General features: G+C 33.2%; 1 protein-coding gene across 1 annotated transcript in view; it reads left to right on the top strand.

The window, feature by feature from the left end:
• The window catches only part of LOC147075951 (metabotropic glutamate receptor 1-like), a 186,056-nt gene that overhangs the window by 152,224 nt on the left and 11,812 nt on the right, over positions 1 to 22,020 (top strand). The window contains exons 6-9 of the mRNA XM_085942281.1: positions 8,096 to 8,259; positions 9,639 to 9,718; positions 17,896 to 18,064; positions 21,477 to 21,609. Coding sequence (XP_085798407.1) covers positions 8,096 to 8,259; positions 9,639 to 9,718; positions 17,896 to 18,064; positions 21,477 to 21,609 — 546 coding nt within the window. The remainder of the gene's footprint in view (positions 1 to 8,095; positions 8,260 to 9,638; positions 9,719 to 17,895; positions 18,065 to 21,476; positions 21,610 to 22,020) is intronic.

Here is a 22,020-nt window from a genome sequence, read left to right as displayed (position 1 = left end):
ATTTCTCCTAAATTCACCAATCCGCAGATATTAAAAGTTGGGAAACATTGGTTTAGTCTACTTCTAACTGTTTTCAACATTCCGCAAATGAATCTTGTTTTCAATATGTTAAAAAACTTGTGATGATATCATCGCGAGTCGCTGTTCTGTGCACTCGCCAGTTTGTAGACTTTCAACACTATTGACATTAAATGCGCACGAACGAAATAGCACATGAATATAGGTATATTTTAATTTATTAGTCTATTTCGTTCGAATGTATGAATAATAATAAGTCATAAATTTTGTGTCGCAGCACAGTGGTGAGACGACGCACAGGCTCAGGCTTGTTATATACCGCTCAAAACATGTTTAAAATTTAAAAAATCACTGTTATTCATTTTTGTCAACAATAATATTGTAACCTAACATAAAAACAACTGATAAATTTAAAATTTTATAATAAATGGGACTTTACGACTAGCGGAGCTCAACGTATTTTTAGCGATTATATTGAAGCCGATACATAGTCTGAGTTCCCTGAACCGATACGTATTTTAAAATACTAATAATAACTTTTGTCGCATACGCACGCCAAACGATCTATACAGTATTCCAAATACTAGTAAGTATTTTGGAACAAGTTTATATACTAAGTATTTTTTCATACTAGTAGTAAGTATACTTAGTCTTCAAAATCGACCAGTTTTTCTATCTCTAATACGTATTCGTACGCATACAATCCACGAACCGAATCATTGTTTTGTTTTTACTGTACCTTTGTATGAAAATAATAACAACATTTTTTATGATTGAGAAGTATTATATGTAAGATGAAACATGACAAAAGGCGTATAATCTTCAACAAAGAATGCGTTCCTGAATGCTGAGCCTAATAATGGCTCAACGGAAGGCTCTACGCCTCTACGAAGCTACGGTTGATGCCTACGTCAAGAGCATAATACGTCGTAGACCCAGATTCGCTAAGAGATTAACTTGATTTTTTCGGAAATTTCTACTCACATTCGGCGTGTGTAATATTATTTTCCCCATAATGATTATTTTCCAGTATTATTTCAATGCTTATAGCATTTTATTAGATAATGAAATCAATGGGTTTACACCATAATAGGCGATTAGTTAAAGTCTATCTTCTTAATTAAAATAATTTTTAATTGACTTAAAACGTACTTAAATAATGACTTCATTATTTTATATTCTACAAAAAACATATTTTGCCAACGACATATTCTGCATGTCAACTTAGTCAACCAGACACTAGAAAACATGTAGCAATTCCATTACATAATATTATGTAATGAGCTATAATAATATAACACAACCGCAAAAAGTTTTCAACTAATTTGGTATATTTCACGCATATAAACGGTTTCACACGTATTGTAAAAAACATACGCACACAATGTCAATATATGAGGCTATTGATTTTTTTTTGGGCACTCATTGTCAAACTATTATCGTACTGTGCATAGAGCCTATTGCGTGACGATTAGTGGAAACTACACATAAGTTTAAAGCGCGAGAATTTACATATTCTCTCTCACACACTTTTGTGACAGGCTGTGAGTGTATCAATACGAATCAAGTGATATGATCATATCATGCGAACTTTTTCATTGTTAATTTGAACGACTATCACGTAAGCTGTCTAAGAAAAAGGCATCAGACGGCCATAGGACTATGGACCTACGCCGGATATCACACACAATCTATATCACATCAATAAACTAATTAAAAGTATATCACCAAAATTATATAAAAAGGGACACGCACCTAGCGCCTACGTCTATTTTTTTTAAATCTTTGTAACGCGTATATCTTGTCCGCTGTATACATTGGTGGCTGTATATGTACTCGCATTTCCGTTGACTAAACTTTAATGTTTTAACTTTCGTGAAAGCTTATCGTTTCCCGATCATCTTCTCGCCATCTAGTCTAAATATATCCTCGAAGGTAAATCACCTGACAATAATTACCTTCAAAACGACGGTCTTTAAACGTAACAGCTCTGTGAATACTACTCAGGAGTTGCACAGAAGTCCAGTTTTTGTTAAGGAGACGAAGGAAAGATAACACCATCAAACCACATCAGGTTCCTGTCAGCCCAAGCTACCTTTTCCTTTGTCTTCCTCCCTATGGGACATAACAGATCGATCAATTATTGATCACTATCGACGCATTGGACATACCAGGTTTATATAATTTAGAATTATTTTATCTTAACTATTGTATGTATAACGTGAAATAGGATAACAAACCGTGAATGACCGGAATAATTGTATAAAACAATTCGTACCTACTGTACTTTGTTCGCTATTAAGGCGATGCGGTGAGCTCCACGCGTCTACTTTAACGACATCTTTTGACAAAATGTTGCTATTGTGTATTTTACAACAACAAAAATAATAATAATAATATCACCACATATTCAACAGATTGTAGAGAGATAACACAGATCCTCGAATTATTATTATTTTTATTTGCATTTCAAAAATAACGGACCGTTTTCAATATCACCTTACAACGTTTTTATTAACTCGTATTCTTGTTTGTCCAGTACAAATCTTGCAATCGATATTTAACTAACTTCCCAACTAACTAGATATTTGAAACTTTTAGAATATATCAGAACACGGTGCCAATGCATTCTTTTAATACTTTTAGCCATCTTTAAGCAGAATTGAATTCATTTTCAGTTAATTCTGTTTTGTATGGAAAGCTATTTCAGAAAAATCCGTAAAAAGTAAAAGACTATTATTGGTTGCTAAGCGGGTGGTCCTAGCAACTAAATTATTAATATATACGTGCGTTACTATGGAAATCAAAATGAAATGTCAAAATGACATTTCAGTATTCTATATTTGTTTGTTTGTTTTTTATTTACTTCATATCTATAAGAACAAGATACAATATATACATATATGGATATATAGATACAATATATAAGTACAAGTTTGAGCATATTGAGCATAATAATTCAACAGAAAATTTAAAAACGTTGTATATAAAAAGTTCTTTTTATCTTTTAATTATTTATCTTTCCAAATGTTATTCAGCAAGAGTGATTATTCGTGACACATTTTTATAATATTTTTTTGTCAGGGTAGTTAATGAGAAATATATAACAGTGAAACCAATAAACTGAATCTTCTTTGTTCCTTGAGTTCCTCTTCTGTATAATTAATTATAAATTGTTACTAAAACGCCATTTCAATAATTAATATAATCGAACTTACACGTGTCCGGAAATTTGTACGTATTCAGTTCGCCGTATCACACTTCACCGCGAAATGTTGTATCGGAAATACATAGCCGTATATTAAAGACCGTCCAACCTCTTTGGGCCGTATAGTACTGAGATACACATACAGATTACAGGAAGCCAGCGGCATTTTTTTTTAATAGCCGATATACTGGATTATTTGTTAGGTTAGGTTAAGTTAGGTTATGTTAGGGTTGGTTTTCATTCTTGAATTCATGAATTTTGCCAAAATCGGCTATGAAAAATTGACGTAACCTAACCTAAAATACAAAACAAAATACGTAACAAAACTACCGACAATACAAGGGAAAGACAGTAGAAAATGTGACATATGTAATTAAATTAGAAATTAATACAAAATATCAAATTTAATATCTGATAAAAAACAGATATTTGATATACGTTATTATCAGATATTTGAAACCAAAAAAATTAAATTAATGTTCATATTGATTCTAATAAAATTTAAGCATTATTATCTGCAGTGGTCCATGAACAACGCGTAATTTCTTCATATCGGTGCTATAGTGATTATCGTATATAATATAATATATTATAGTATACGGTAGGGACGGCGAACCTTTTTACGTACGCGTGCCAAAATTTCCCAAATAATATTTTTCGACTGTCTGACGTGATGTTTCCATGGCAAAAATTTTTTTGTTAGTTTTTAAAAATAGTTTTTAGAGTTCTATTAAAAATGTTTAAAAATTACAATTGAGTTATTGATATTCTATCTTTCACTGTATTTCTAGTCAAAGGCATAGCTTTTATTCTTTGAATATTTTTTCCTTGTTTTCAAATCAGTCAAAGAGATCGTGGAAGCATTTAAACCGCTCTTCTTTCATATTATAGTTCATATTATTTTCTATCATTGAGCGGTTTTTCATTTTTAGAGATTATGTTTGAGGTTAAATAACGAGCAGTTATTTTATTTCAGTGACTGCCGATAATTAATTTCATAAGGTTTGTATATTAATTATATGTATCTTTAATTGCCCGATCCTAAGGATATGCAATCTTATATTTACATTAAACGTAATGATTATTCTTTAAAATGATTTGCCTGCAATTCTTTGTACAATGCGATTTGTCCGATTTGACATTATTTATTTATTCGTAAAACTTTTTTTTATAAAAAAAAACATTTTTTAAATATATATTTATATATAAAATAGTAATATTTCTTTTCTCTTCAAAATGAAACATTCGCGTGCCATGAAAAATCATCTCGCGTGCCGCTGGTGAAACGCGTGCCATAGGTTCGCTATCCCTGGTATACGAAATCGAAAAGAAAATAGTTATATTATGTCTTAACATAAAGGCATCAAAGAAAACTAACGCGACATAGAGTCTAGATGTGACATTTAGATTCTTGAATGATTTGGCTTGTCGCATGATGAATCCTAGATTAAGCATACTCGCACGTAGAGCTGTAGATGTGCAAGTGAAAAGATAATGAAGAATCAAAAATTATCCCAAGATCTTTCGCCTCAGATTGACGCTTTAATGTTCTTTTTGACATAATATAATTACATTTAATCGGGGCTCTTTATCTAGAAAAAGTAATACAGAAACATTTGTCAGTATTAAATTTTAATTTATATATTATGTATAAATATGTTTGCTAGGTTAAATTCAAGGGCTTCTGATATACAGAACATGCACAATATAAAGCACATAGCATTGTGCCTGATTTTAAAGGGCATGTCAAACTTTAAAATTAAAATTACTCCATAGCATGAATTCGAGACTTACCAGCTTTTGGCAGTAACCCTACGATATGTTCTTTTGTATGAGAATCATTACATTTCCACCCGAGTTATATTTCAATAGGTTTGGAAAACTGTTCAATGAAGAGTAACATAGTATTATCAACAAGGAACGATACATGACTCAAAATACCTTTTTTCTGTATGTAATCTATTCTTTAGGAACACAGAAATATGTGAATTATTCAAAAACCTTCTAATTCCAATACATACATACATAAAACATTTAAAATACAAAGCCTCTGGTAGAGAGATCTATTATATTCTATAAGTATTGTATTATTATACGAGATTTTTTTAAATAAAAATATGTTAGAAAAGTGTGAAATGTGGAAAATAGCTGATTCAAAGAATTTAGATAATTTAGACGAATGGAATTTTCCTGAAAACATCTGGCCGATTAAAAGATGGCAGAATAAAATCCGAACCGAATATATTTTTTATCGATAAACACTCAGTAATAATTTGTACGAATTAAAAAAATAACCAACATTTATTTAGATACGATTTTTACAAAACATTTTTTAAATAAATATTCTACTGTGGCGTTACGCTCGATAGGCGTATTTTTATTATTATTAAAATATTAATCTATGACAGAATCGACAATGTACCTACGTATGCAATAATCTAATAATTTATGTAGGTACATATCCAATTAATATCACACGAGTTTTTTTTTTCATTTTATTTTAATTAGTGCTTTCATATAAAATTATAGTGTTTACCAGTAGCAAAGGGTGGAGGTAGGCTGTTAAGATCCGCCATAAATAGTGGACATTAAACTTTGTTAGTCATACGTATTTGTTTTTATTGAACTAAGACTACAATTTACAGATGGTGTTGGTTAGATTTTAAAAATCAATTGAATCCTGCCTAACCAAACCATAATAGTTTTGGTATATTTTAGACGATACGACAAACTTGTGCACATTTTTTCATTCATACTTATTTATTTTCGTTGGATTAAGAATACACATATTGTTGGTTCATTTTTTTAAATTCATTAAACAATGCCTAAACCAAACCATAAGATATAAAAATATTTTTCTACCTATATAATATCCAAAGTTATGTATGATTTAATTGCATAATTTTATATATTTTATAGATAGACGAGTATTTTTACTATTATCTATTATGGCGTAGTTTTTGCAGGGTTTAATTGAATTTTAAAAACCAACCAACACCATCTGTAAATTGTAGTCTTATTTCAATGAAAACAAATACGTATAACTGACAAAATTCAATGTGCACTACTTATGTCGGATCTTAACAGCCTACTTCCGCCCTTCGCCACTGGTGGTTAGAAATATACAAAATAATATTTTTAAGTGCGTCTAATTAAAGTTTCTCGAATACGGCCGTATTAGGTTACAACTAACTTTATAAGACCTTCCAACACGAAAAGTTCCCCACCCATGTACTACAGTACTAGTAGCTACTTAAAATAATTCATAACAAAACAAAACGGCGACTTATCTCTGTTAGTAATCTCAGGCTTTGCATTCAAAATGCCGTAAGCTTCACATTGTTACGGAAGAACTTTCTTTCCTAAATTCTGCCTATTTTTATTTATTTTTATTTCAGTTACGACCTACATTAGACTGCCTTCGTCTCCTCCAGGGTTGAAGTAAAAGTTGTCACTCAGGATTTTCATTAATTATCCACTTGAGTGAGGTGACATAAACATCTTACACCATCGCTACCAGTATATAATATGTATTTACTTATAAACTTGCGAATATTCCAATGCACACCTAAACTCAAATACTCCACACGTACTTATTCACATAAAACAAAATCGTATGTTACTTGTAAAACCTTGTAAAATATGAAGGCGCGAATTTTTTTCAACAACACCACAATATAATAAACTATTTCTTTTATTCAACGAATAAGATACAACATTTGAGAATGTAATAAATTCTATATATTGAACATACATAATTTTAAAACATCTCATACATATACACACTATTACTACTACTTCTACCATGTCCGATCCTAATAGGATCATAAAATGTGCCTCCACAGAGTGGAGGTGTTTATTAACAGATTTTATTTTTTTACGAGAAATGGATGTCAGCCACTTGCTCAACCTATTAGGTCTATACTCAGACTCATACACAAATTGAAAAACAATATGTGTACTTGCCAGACCCAGGATTCGAAGGAGGAGAGGGACCCACGACGCTATAGGCCGACGCTTAAGCCGCGCGGCTATCGTAGGTGTTAATTTAATATACTAAAACCGATAGCCAACATTATAACGCAATTCGATAAGCATTTCATGTTACAACTACTAGTTTAAATCGTTGTAATTAAGTAGGATGCCCGTAGCTTAATTGAAAAAGCATACTGGCGCGAATCCAGCGGTTACAGGTTCAAGTCCCATCGGGTGACGTATTTTTTTTACAATAATATTTTTTATAGTGTGTATATGAATGAGATGTTTTCAAATTATGTATGTTCAACACCACAATTATTTATGACTTAAATGGTTACCTATTTAGATAACTCTGTCACTGGCTTACTTAAGGTGAAGCCTTTACTGAGCCTTTTTTAAAGAGGCACCTAGCGGAAAAATACGAAACTTGCAATTTGAGATTTTTTTTTTTATAATCTACAATCTCGACTGTATTAATTAATAAATATGTATCTGAAAACATTAAAAAGAAAAATATTTTTTTATTTTAAGTCAAAGATAAACTTACAATTGTAAAAAATGTAATAAATTGTGAATTTGTTGAATTGGGCCACATCTTATTATTACATATATTTTATGGTCATATTTATTATTAAAATTTAGTTTATTAAGTTTTCTAAGCATCGCCTAAGAGATTTTTGACTAATTCATAGTTTTCATATTTTTATATCTATTTTAAAAATCATCGATTTTTATAAAAAAAAATATAAATGTGTATAACTTGAAATCTTTTATTTATATCAAATTTTATTTATGTATGGTCCCAATATTGAAGCTTTTCCGCTAGGTGCCTCCTTAAAAACGGCTCAGTAAAGGCTTCACCTTAATACGATATTATGTTTTTGTTCTCAGGACATGAAAACTTGAGTGATCGTTACCGTCAGGATTCGAAGATGAGCTTTGTGATGAAGGCGCTTTACACGATGGCTCATGGCCTCCACGATATGGCCAGCGCCTTGTGTGGAACCAGTGGATCCTGCCCTGCACTTCATCCGTTCAACAGAACTCTCTTCAAGGTAATAATGTATTTATTTCACCATATGATAATATTATAGTCTCAGATATTATCGCAGCAAAGATCTCTATTATAGTTGTATAGCTTTAATAGCTTTTATCGTGCTGTTAACCTTGTGATCATGGATTATTTTTATTTTGCGGCCCTCATAACTAAATGTGTTAGGGACTTCTCATCCGGGGGCTCCATGTTCGTTCCCGGTGACATCATAATATTACGTTTATAATAATTTCTCAAAACCAGAGTGTTCATGTGATTGTGTCATCTATACTACTACACTACTATCACTGGGTCTGATGACATGTTGTAGTGTTAAAAAAGAATATCTAATTTGGTTTAAAATGTGTCATTTTAGATTCAATACTGATTCATTGAAATCATTCATAATTCATTAAAAAAATATATCTAGTTATGTCAGGTAAAAATGATAGTCATTTAATTTGAACCCCATTAGATCTTAGGTAGGTAAGACTCGTAAGAGCCTTCGCTTAGCTTGCGAAATATATATTTTCGAATCCCACTCGGTCCAAGATGTTTTCTAGGATTTTTCTAATGTGTTGAGGATTCTACAACCAATCTTTTTATATCAAAATAGAACTTAAAATGTTTGAAAGAAAATCTATATACTATATTATATAGGTTTAATAAATTAGTTTTATTGCACGTGTGTCATTTTTATAGTTTCTAATTTGGGACGCTTCGCACTGGAATTAATTCCATATTGTTGAATTTATACAGATTCATTCATTATCTTCAAAAATTGTCTAATGTCGTTTTTCTTGATATTTAAAATGTTATCAGACTGATGCTCCCATCCTGTAGCACATTTTGATCCTTTAAACGAATATTGTCAGTTAGTAAAATCTGCCAGAATCACCGAAATAACAATGAGTTTACTTCACGCGGACCGCACTATAGTGACACCTGCATGACTAAATGAATGTTTTTTTTATCATTTTCTACATGTCTACACATTTTCGGTTCATGTAAAAATCATGTGTTCTTTGTTTTTAGTGGTTTCCTTTGTGGATGGTTTATTAAATTAGTATCTATTATCTATGGTCTGCAGGTTGGGTTATGTTCAAATATTATCTATGGATGCAATATCGCAAGTAGTTTTAACGTACGCACACGAAGAAACTGTTAAAATTAATCGAAATTAACATGAATAATGGATAATAATTCAATATACTAATTAATACAATAGAGTTGGCACTCTCCATCATTGAATTTATAGATAGTGATCATTCAAAATATTCTGCGGAATGACGAAATCATAGACTAAATTTGTCGCCGTACCAGCATATTGTGACAGTACGTCACGTGATCATAATGTATTTGAATTTTAATACGTAACAAAGCATACTTCTTTTGTTTTAGAGCTACCTGATGAACGTCTCCTTCACGACAGCAGAGGGCGAGCTGGTGGAGTTCGACAAACATGGTGATCCTCCTGGAAGGTCGGTGGGTATTGCGCATGCTATTGCGCAAATGTGCGCCTTTTTCTTCAATATTTATAGTATCTGGTGTAGCTTCAGATGTTAGTCATCAACCAGAATAAAAGCTTCTCCAAACCGATTCCATTCCTCTCGGTTATATGCACGCGTTGATACTGACACCGACTAAACAAACATCCATTCAGGCCCCAGCCAGCTTCTACTTCTCATATATTCGCTGCATTCGAAATGAGCCGGAGCGCACAGGAGCGTAGATCTGGTTCATAAAATCCTTGAGACTACCGCTCCGTCTCGTAGGAAAATTAAAAATGGCACTCCGGTTCTGGAATTTTAATGAAAATTATTACCTACATTAATTTACATATTATAGCGGCGTGACTTCGAAAAGAAACCCATAGATGGCGCTGCCCATTGACTGAATGCCGCAAGCACTATGTAGACGGATTAAGATTTAACTCTATGTTTGACTCTGATTAGCTCTGGCCCTTTTGATCATACATATCCTCTATTTTGAAACTAAGCACTTTACACTATTTAGATTTGTTTCTAGTGATAAGTGTGGTTTCTAGTTGTTAAATGTGATACCTACCTGAACTGAATTAATTCTTTGGCAAGTTCATCTGGGTATTTGGTCGAGCGAGTCATCTTATCTTGTTAATCTGTTTTAGTTGATTAATCTTTGTGAACTCAGAATAAATACAAAACCGGAAGTGTTTCTATTTTATAACTATAACATACTATAACTGGCGACCAACGTGGGCCCAAAGTGTTTTTAAGTTATAAATAAATAAAACCATCCTATAATATTTTAATAAAGTTTAAAAGAAACTTGATATGTCCTACACACCTATTACTATAAACAAGAATAAGAGTTTGTGTTCTTTTTTCAAAGTTTTTGTGTAATCTTAACATAACATAAATCCTGATTAATGAGAGATTTGAACCATTTCATAGGATTTTGATTTAGTATTCCAGGATTCGCCTACCAATATGTTCAATATCTGTGGAGATCATATTACTAATTAAACTAATTAAACGATCATAGAAAATACAATATCAAGTGAAAAGCAGTGACGTCTCTCTGAGTATACAAACATTACAAACCATGCAGTGCTTATATGAGTGGCAGATAAAGGAATGAAAAATAAAAATACCATATTTGTTGACAGAATATTTCGTAACAATTCGTTTTTTTCCGCTCGATCGAATAATTTAGAAGATTTGAGAATGTGAAATTCTCTATAGTTTATATTAAACATACATAATTTGAAAATACCTCAGATACCATACCTACCAGAAAAAAACTTTCCCGTCGAGCGTTGCATTTTTTTTTTTAAAGATTACTCAATATTTAATATTTTCCGAAAATTACCGAGCGCTCCGGTTCATATTTTTTTTATATTTCGAGCACTGTCAGTATTTGTAAACCATAATAGGATTTGTTTGGCAATTTAATTATACTACTAACTTTTCGGTAAGTGTCGTTCTGAGTTGTGACCACAGAACAGATTAATAAATATAATTCCGATACACTACATTTTGATGCAGGGTTTTGAATGTCACACACATGATGTAGGTACGAAAATAAACCACGCATATAAGACGTGCTATAGTGTGTATTGCAACCTTCAATACACCAATATTAAATGAGCGTTAGTGCATAAACCGAGAGCAGTTGTCAGTATTCGACGTATTCTTGACACTTATTTAAGTTTATCCCGTATTCTTCCACACTCGAGATCGGTTGCCTGCTTTTCCACACCCGTTAGGTATTTCAGTTCCCATTATTTCTAAGTTCCCTGGTTGTGACCGTTATAATCTCAAGTACTTAGGTATATCAGTGGCGAAGGGTGGGGGTAGGCTGTTAAGATCCGACATACATAGTGCACACTAAACTTTGCCAGTCATACTTATTTATTTTTATTGAACTAAGACACAATCACAGACAGTGTTGGTTAATTTTGAAAATTCAATTAAATTTCAACCTAACCTAACCTAACCTAACCAAGCCACAATAAATATAACTCAAAAACTATTAATATATCTAAAAAATATCTAAAACTATACCATTAAATCATACATAAATTTGAATATTTTATATATTGCAGATTTTTTTCTATCTATTATGGTTTGGTTTATCCAGAGATTATTGAATTTATAAAACAAACCAACAGAATCTGTGATATTATGTGTTCTTAATTCAACGAAAACCAATAATTATGACTGAAAAAGTGTGCACTATTTTTGTCGGATCGCCCATAACATACCACAACTAGTATGGTTTGGTTAAGGCAGGGTTTAAATTGATTTTTAAAAACTAACCAATACTGTCTGCACATCTTAGTTGAATGAAAACAAATACATATGACCGAGAAAGTTTAGTGCGCACGATTTATGCCTGATCTTAACAGCCTACCTCCACCTATGTATATTATGATGTCGTCATAATTCTCGAATTCGTAGCGATTGATCGTGAACCTCTCTCGTAAGCATTCACAATGCCTTGGCTTGATTGAAATGGTTATTTACTTATCTTATTTATTCAGTGGGAAATATAGTAAAGATGTTCTTTAGTTTTTATTATATTACAAATATTACTCAGGACAACTTACTTTTGTCACGTCCACTTGTAAAATAATGTCTACCAATATAACACAATCGCCCTGTGAATATTGTAGAAACTGGCAACATTACAGTTAAGTTCTTCGTTTTAATATTAATTAAAATAATTCATTTTAACTGCTGGCCACTTATTACTATCAATTATGTATTCAAATGGCTGTCATTGAGTTTTACGCTTCAGAATATAAACTTTGAACGACACTATTCGGATTCCCGCAATGTTTTCAGAATTTACCCTGTTTTCCCGGCGGCTTACGAGTGCGCCCTGGACCCTTGTCCATTCATACAGCCTTCATTTAATTAATTTCACCTGCCTTCCATTTTCCTTCGAAGCCTTAATTGCATTCAAATAACACGAGAGTTATTCACTTTAATATAATACAGCTTCAACGGCCACGTTTTGAAATCGCTTAATCCAACGGTCGGGGAACAGGGCGTTTACGATGACACTAACTAAACTAGAAGATATCGCGGAGCAGGGAATGGGACAACTGGGCGCCAGGATAGTTGGACGCCGCACTGTCGAATGAAACAAATAGACATTCTTTACGATTTCATACAGAAAGTAGACGAGAAATTTTAATCAATTTATATCTACTACCAAGTAGTTTTAATTCATTTTACTCTGAAAATAACGTTTTTTATTGCGGATGAGGCAAATGAAAGAACTCTCTTCTCGTTGGAACTTAAACATATGCACAATTAATTAATTGTTTACGTGTTCATATTTAAATTTTCACCAAGTCATCATCATCATCCGCCTGAATCGATCCACTGCTGGATGAAGGCCTCTTCAAGCTGCTTCCACTTCTCTCGGTCCTGTTCATTGCGTTGCCACGTACTTTCGCAGAACTTTATCATTTCATCGATCCACGGATTACGGACATTTTGTACTTCTTGTATACCACTGGATGACTAGATTTGTCCAACGATTGTCTCTTCTTCAAGCTATGTGTCCAGCCCATCTCCATTTAAGGCTTTTAATAAACTCCATTACATCGCAAACCCTTGTCTGCTTCCTTATCCACTCATTCCTCTTTTTGTCCTTTCGCGTTATGCCCAGCATGCACCGCTCCATACCACGTTGTGCTACTCTAATTTTCTGGATCTCTCTTGCACATATGTTTGCATATATCACATATGCGTGTGAAACATGGTCCCTAAGTAAAAGAGAGATCCAGAATTTTTCACCGAGTATTAAATAATAATTTAAATATAAATAATATCTAATATTCAATACATATTTTAAAAGTTCCTATAATTCACGAACGTCTATTTATTTTCGAATTTAATTCGATTACGTGGCGCTCAGTTGTCCCAGCGCCAAATCGTCCTAGACCCATCGAAGTATTTTGGTAGATTCCTTCATAAATTACAATCAAGGGTATTCAATTTCTACTTCAGTTTTCATAAACAAATCCCGGCGCCGAATCGTCCTAGACCTTACGAAGCAGTAGTTAAACTCAAGTATTTTATGAAATTCTATTTTTGACCGCTTCCAAGTTTAAAAATTTGAAAATAAATACCTAAGTAACACGCGTAAGCACATTTTTTTTAAATATACCTGCTTACTAAAAAAAATGTTCTGAGTTGCAACCAAGTGACCAGTTGGGTTTTGAATGTGAGTGTCCTACGAAAATGAAACACGCATTATGCACGTGCAATGGTTACATGTAAGTTGCACGTACGCAGTTTATCGTGGGACACTTATTCGTGCGCCGCAGTACGTGAAACATGAGTTCGTATAACATTTTATCATTTTATCATATCACAAAATGCGGCGATAGTTTGCAAATAGTACTGTTCCAGTTAGATTAACCCTAGCCTAACCTAACCTAACCTAGTAAAGACATCTCATAAAATTCGCCACATGTTGTAGCATACGTACAAATATACTCCACGGTGAAATGTTCAACGAAGAACTCGTCATTTGATTAAATGTTACACGAACTCATGTTTCACGTACTGCGGCGCACGAATAACTGTCCTGCGGTGAACTGTTTACGTACAAATTTCCGGATACGACGTGCAATAGTGTGTGTAATACACCAATATTAAATGAGCGTTAATGCATAAACCGAGAGCAGTTTTCAGTATTCGACGTATGACGTATTCTTGACACGTGTTTAAGTTTCTCCCGGATTATTCCTTACCCGAGATCGGTTACTTGCTTCTTCTTACCCGTTAGGTATTTAAGTTCCCATTATTTCTGAGTTCCCTGATTGTTAAATGATGGCAATTAGAAGTGACTATCCTCAAAATTCTTTATATTTATAGAGTAATCCTAAAACAATACGAATCAAGGACGATTCAGTGCAAACAACATTTTTACTGGGCTCTACGCAATCGAATGAAATTCGAAAATAAATGCACATTCGTGAATTATAGGTTCTTTTAAAAATATATATTATTTAATACTTGGTGAGACTTTAAATATACACATGTAAATAATGATTTAATTGTGCATATGTTTATGTTCCACGAGAAGAGAGTTCTTTTATTTTTATATGAAGCGTCAGGCATAATAATTCTCAATATACAATTAAAAAAACCCTTTAAAAGCAAAAGTAATTAAAACTATTAAGTAGTAGATAGACACTTATTAAACTTTCTCGTCTACTTTCTGTATCAAATCGAAACGAACGTCTATTTATTTTATTAATTAATCTTACTTCATTCGACAGTACGGCGCCCACTTGTCCTGGCATCCAGTTGTCCCAGAGCTGAGTGATTTTCATCAGGATTTTTAAAATGAAAAACAGCGTAAATATACACACATATGTGTTTTAAAAATGTGGCCATGTTTGTATGATTTTTTGAAATAATTTCATCCAAAATAGCGACGCATGGTCTCGTGGGATGTTGTTTTGATTCAAACACCCAAAATTTATACGATGTAGACTGTCCAAATGATATCTAATTCGATAACATTATCAGATAAAATTCATGTCTAAATAAAACACGGTTCTTGTTTGTTTACATGAAGTCAGCGGCAAACAAATTTTGAAAATTGCCGATATACTGGAATATTTGTTAGGTTAGGTTAGGTTAGCTCACGGCGAACTGTGCTACTGTGAAATGCTTTACGTATAATTTACATGTAACCGGGATAGATATTTTTATAATTTGTTCACTGACAGATGTATCCCGGTTTGGCTTCGGCATGGGTAAACAATTATTAGTCCAGAAGTTAAAATTGCAATGTATCAATATTTGTTTTTTTCTTCTTGTTAAATAAATGATTAGTTACTGCATGAACACCCGGTACATTGCGTTACTATTATTAATTACCACCAAAGTCGACCGTTTACATAGAAACGATCGAATTGAAATTTTACAATTTTAAGCCTCATTAACGTCCACCATAATCTTATTAAGGTTCTTTTAAATTGTCATTCGCTTCAACGGGACGCATTTTCCGTAACAGCGTTCGTGGTTACCACTGAACCGCCATTTTGTTAATCATAAGGCCCGGGGGGACCAAAAGCGAGTCAAAAACGTTATTTTTAAGCGTGTACCCATGTTGAATCCACTTTATTAAAGAGATTACTTTTATTAGGTTTGTAAAAAGTACAGATTAGAAAAATGACCTTACCTGTATGTAGGAACACTATATAATTACATATAGGTATACTCAGTAACGTCTCGTGGGGGTAGGCGGATTGAGCATCGATTGGGGGCGGCAGTTATTCGAAGCGCGGCAAATCGAGGAGAATCATTAGGTGTATATAGGAAGGTATCTAAACTTAGAAAAAGATTGAGCCTACTGGTTGGAAACAAAATGTATTAATTGACATAAAAGGTTTAACGATGTCTAGTTTACTTCCGTTGTCCTTGGGCGTCACATTATTTATGACTAGCAATGACACGTGCATATTTGCGAATTATATTTGAATTAAAGGTGGGTACATACTGACCTTATTAATTTTTCCAAATATTTTTGCCAGTTATTCGCGAGTTCTGAAAGTTGTCAGGTGTATATTTAAATGTATCTGAAACCGTAGGCTCGCAATATTGTCTATTGAAGTATGGCATTTAAATTAAATTGATTGGTATATATGTTGTTAGTAATTTATCAATACAACACATTTCTTAGATATTGGAGTCATGAAATGATGATAAAAAAATACTGTATAAAAAAAGGGGTGGCATTTTCGTGCTCTTTAGAGGCGGCATTATGTCTAGGGACGTCACTGCATGTTGAATCCACTTTATTAAAGAGATTACTTTTATTAGGTTTATAAAAAGTACAGATTAGAAAAATAAGCTTACCTGTATGTAGGTACACTATAATATATTTACATAGGTACTAACATACAGTCAATGAAAATACATAATTTTGAAATAGCTGCAGGGCTCGAAATGAACCGGAGCGCGGTTTGTTGCGGTATGTGAAATTCTCCGGTCTATCGCTCCGTCTCGTGAAAAAAATGAGATAGAAAAATATAAAATTATATACTTAATCTGAAACTAGGTGGCTAGTACCTTCATCAATGCTCTCTAATTTTTAACAGTACCTCTTACAGTCTTCTCTAATTTTCAGTATATATTTATGTAAGAAGTTCGAAGACTGTTATAGTATTTATCCGTCCTAGGAGGGTATATAACTAAAAAATATACATACAAATATTTTCGGAAAATTATCGAGCATTCAATTAAACTCATAAGACAAACACATATTAATTTCATGGATTTTGTCAATATAATTTTCGGGTCCTGGCCTGTAATGTGTTTAGCCCTGTATTACATCCAGCCGTGCACTTCCTATATGTATGATGTGAATAACTATGCGAGCACTGCTTTCTCCACTTAAAAAAATACTATTTATTGTTGACTATGTTCCCCGGGATTTTCCCACTTTAAAAGCATAGCTCAGTTTCTTGATGTATTTCTAGAATAATAATCTTCGCCATTTTCATTATTCTGAAGAACTGACTCGAAATTGTGTAATGTTGTCAGTCGTATTACTTTGGAAAGTGCGATAGAGCTCTTCAAATCGGCTCAACACGTCGTGACAATCCATAGGCAGAACTAGTTATCCAATGGTACCCCAAGAAATAAAAAACGTCCGAAAAGTAGACCCATATGTCACTGGATTTTTGAATCAGTTTTACGGAAGTACGATTACCACAGAACAGATTAACAAATAGAATTCCGATAGGCTATACCCCAATACACTACATTTTGACGCAGGGTTTTGAATGTGTGAGTGTCCTGCGAAAATGAACCACATATTATAGACGTGCAATAGTGTGTTGCAATTTTCAAATACACCAATATTGAATGAGGGTAAGTGCATAAACCGAGAGCAGTTGTCAGAATGAAGGACAAGCGTATTCTCGACAAGTTTATCGCATATTCTTCCACACTCGAGATCGGTTTCCTGTTACTTCACACCCGTCAGGTATTTCATTTCCCATTATTTCTGAGTTCCCATACGTTTACCTTTACATATGACCAAGCGGTGTGGAATTAGCTTGGAAAGGTTTTCATCTAGCAGTCAATTGATTCAGGATGATAGGATATTATATTTCAACGTTGATTGTTTTAATTTGTAGATATGACATAATGAACTATCAGCTGATGGACAACGGTAGTTACGAATATGTCCATGTGGGAGATTGGCGCGAAGGTGAACTAAGCTTCCGGGCCCCTCTGCAATATGGCGGACCTACTGAGCCTCCCACTTCCGTTTGCTCCAGGCCATGTCTTCCAGGATTCTATAAGGTAAGGTTAGGGATATATTGGAGCCATATCGATAATAATACACCACCCTTTACAAACGCTATTCTCATAATCCCTATCGCAACAATAGTGTGTTGCACTTCATGAGATAAAAAAGCTATACATGCCACTGCTTGATCTACATATTATTTCCGACTTATACGCGGCGTAAATGTGAACTCTGCCATTCTTGGAGGTGGTGGCCTCTGTGTCTCTGATAATTACCTTAGGAATCGAGGGCATCCGTTGTTTGTTCTCCCAAGGTGCAGAACTAACCTGCCATTAGTGATGCCAATTGGGAGAGCAATAACCATGTTTAATGAAATCCCTTCGAATATTGATATATTCCACGTAAGTGAGTGTGAATTTAGGTGGACGTTGTTTTATAAGTTTTTAAGATAGGGTCTATCAATAGTTCACTCTGTGTGCTTCCATCTACTTTTACTTTTACTTTTATTTCTGTTATTTTATTACTTATTAACTCACATTGATCTGCATTTTTATTCAATTATTAATAAGTACTTATTTTATGTCATGTCGTGAACTCTTTGAATTTATAACTTGTATCTAATGTTCATTATATGTAAAAAAAAAAAATCTATTTGTTACTCTTCATAGTTAGTACCAGAAGCAAATACTGTTTGTTAAACAGAGGTATGTGTTGAGTAAACAATACAAAAATAGGTATCACATTGACAATTACTGCTGTTTCACACGAAGCGAATATTATAGCGCGATACAAAATCGTGCTACGAGTACAATTTTTCGCTGACGGAGGCGGGTTCATTTCATACGCAGCGAATATTATCGCGTGACCATTTTTCATTGATATGTATTTTTATGAAAATTTCTCGCACGACGTATCAAGCACGACGTATCGACGTATCGACGACACAAGTATCATCGCGCGATAATACTTGCTACGTGTGAAACGGTTATAATAATATAGTGATGCTTGACAACGTGTTTATGTGGCTAACCCAAAAAAACTGACGAAGTATTTACGTAGAAAATTCTGAACCTTAATGCACCACATCGCGGCACTAGTTAAGCTTATATATTTTAAAAACCATTCCATACTATTTTTTTATAAACGTCGTTAGTTTCTCTCGCTGTAGTTTCAATAATTATGTAAGTATCTATTTGCGACGTGTTTCATAAAATCTCATAATTAAATTATTATAGTCAAAGTAGACGTTAAATAACAATGGCTTAATGGCCCACATGCTCAGTGTAGGTAAAAATCAAGCTTTTATGGTATTTTCATAGCATAACCCTGGACATTCCTTAAACGTTGTAGATAATATATTTATATAATTTCGAAGCCTTTATCCTTTATATTTATTTTAAATATTTGATGACTGCATAAAGTATTATTACATAAAATAGTATTCTTTTAAATCTCTCGCTCTAATGTTTTAGAATATAGTCATATTTCAGTACGTCCATGTGCAGTGGTGTTAAGATTTTTTATATTTATTAATTTTTAAAAGCATTTATAAAACCATTAGTAAAATTTATCTCGACATTAATATAGTGTAATATTTACGATAAAAAATTATATTGATAATCTCTGTGATCCCAAATTTGACAAGAATTAGGCACTTTATTATTCAAAAATGGACACGATTAACACATTTGAAGATAATTCTAAAGATACTGATTATAAGCTATATCTTTGAACATTCAAATGTGATAAACATCCTACGAATAATGATTGCTTTATAATAATCATTGACCTAAGAATAAGGTAGTATTTTTTGAAATACGACATTTCTATTGGCATTTCCCAGTGGCTAAGCTACAACATACGGCCGTAGCCATAAATTGACAAACGATAAATGAAGTAGGGAGTAATATTATGTTAACGCGCGTGTACCATAAATACCATAAAAGCTCCATTTTGACCTACGCTGAGCATGTGGGCCCTTAAACGTCGGCATATAATGTCGTGGGTCCCAGGTGCCAAACCTGAGTCTGGAAAATATACCTACATATTGTTTTTTTTTAATTTGTGATTAGAGTCAGAGTATTGACCTAATAGGTTGAGCAAGTGGCTAACATCCATTTCTCGTACAAACAAAAATCTGTTAATACTATCTCCACTCTGCGGAAGACCATATGATCCTCTCAGGATCGAACATGGTGAAGTAAGAGCGGCATGCACAATCTAAGATTTCGATCCTAATGATAAGTCGCCGAAAAGGATGACTTAACTATAGACTCTACTGAGTATAGAGTTAAGGAATCCTTAACCATAGACAACTTTTGTTATGAACACGCCTCTTTCCGTATTACCATTTTACCACTGACAGCTGCTGTCAAAATAAATTCGCGTGCTATAAAACAGTCCATACACTCATATTCATTTAACAATTGAATACGTGTATTAATTAAGGCTCTAAGTACCAAAAACAAAAAAACTGACATTTTTATAGAAAAATATTCTACATACTAACGCCAATAACTTCAGCTATGGTCTAAGTGCCTCAAGCAAGTCAAAAAAATACAGCAAAATATTTAAACCTGTTGACGTTGTTAGTCCATTGGCCTGTTTTATTTATAATGGTGTAAATAGCACTACAGTGGTCAACTTCATTCAATATAAAATGGGTGACGATGGTGTGTTGACACTTGCGACTTCCTAATACCTAAAATTATAGAAGCTGCCGTGATTGCTTCACACTGTAAAACCACATTTTTCAAAAGGTCTGCTTCATGAAATTTTACTGCAATGACTCGGTATTTTGTATCTACAGGCAATACGACTTTTTGGTACTTAGAGCCTTAATTAATACACGTATTCAATTTATCTCAATATGGATATTGATAGTGTTAATTCGTTTGGTATTCGTATCATGTACTTGAAGAATATTATTTTACTTGTATACGCCAGCCCGCAGAAATACAAGATGCCAGATGATAAAATGACACTTGACGCTAGTGTTACCATGTTAAAAAAATATCTTGCGGTGCCTGTGGAATCACGTATAATGGACTTATAACGGAAACATAAGAGTATTATAATTAAATATTAATATGTATTTATAGTTATTGTATTTATAAAATGCAGTTGTCATATGAATTTTTGTCATCGTTTAACAATTATAAAATAATTTACCTAAACTATAGGAAAGAGAATTTTTAAATATGGTATTATTTTCAATAGAAATGATCTTAACTAAGGACAATGTTTCTGCATAGTGTTTTCTGCTAAGGAAATTTTAGTTATGACAAATGTTTCTGCATTCCGCTCTTAGTCTGTAAGACGTAAAATAATAATATACGCAACTGGCATGTATCTCTACTTGAAACATTAGAAAGAACATAACATCTGAAAATAATATGTCCTTCTTAACTTGCTTGTCCCGTAAGACTTAATATGTGTCCCATTAAACTTATGTGTCCCTTTCAGAATTTCCAAACTGGGGGCCAAGAGAAGAGGTGCTGTTGGGCATGCGTCCGCTGCGAAAAGCACGAGATCCTCTTCAACGAGACCACTTGCCTGCCTTGTCCACTTGGATACTATCCTAATCAAAACAAAACCGGTGAGAAACTAAATTATTTACCCGGCACCCTAATCTTAATAACGTGACCAGTGACGTCCCTAGATAAAATGCCGCCCCTAGGCAGCGCCAAAATGCCACCTCATTTGTTATACCGTATTTTTTATCATCCTTTCATGACTCCAATATCTAAGAAATGTGTATGGATACATACTTACAAAATATCGTCACTGTTCTGGCAGAAGACACTAATTCGAAAAATGACGTATTGAGTTAATTATACCAAAATGTTCCTTATTTCAAACTTTACTGTCTGGAAACCTTCTTAATAAATAAACAGTCTTTATTTTAAAGTCATCCTTTTTACGATTACTTAATAAACTCACATGATAGACCATTTCAAACATCTTAACACCTTCAAAGTCAAATTACTCAAAACTAGTATTCTCCAGT

This window comes from Rhyacophila brunnea, unplaced genomic scaffold (assembly GCF_057557595.1).
Source record: "Rhyacophila brunnea isolate RB1 unplaced genomic scaffold, BYU_Rbru_1.0 scaffold_14, whole genome shotgun sequence".
NCBI lineage: Eukaryota > Metazoa > Arthropoda > Insecta > Trichoptera > Rhyacophilidae > Rhyacophila > Rhyacophila brunnea.
The sequence above is the reverse complement of the archived record's forward strand: the minus strand, read 5'-3'. Positions and strand labels throughout refer to the sequence as shown.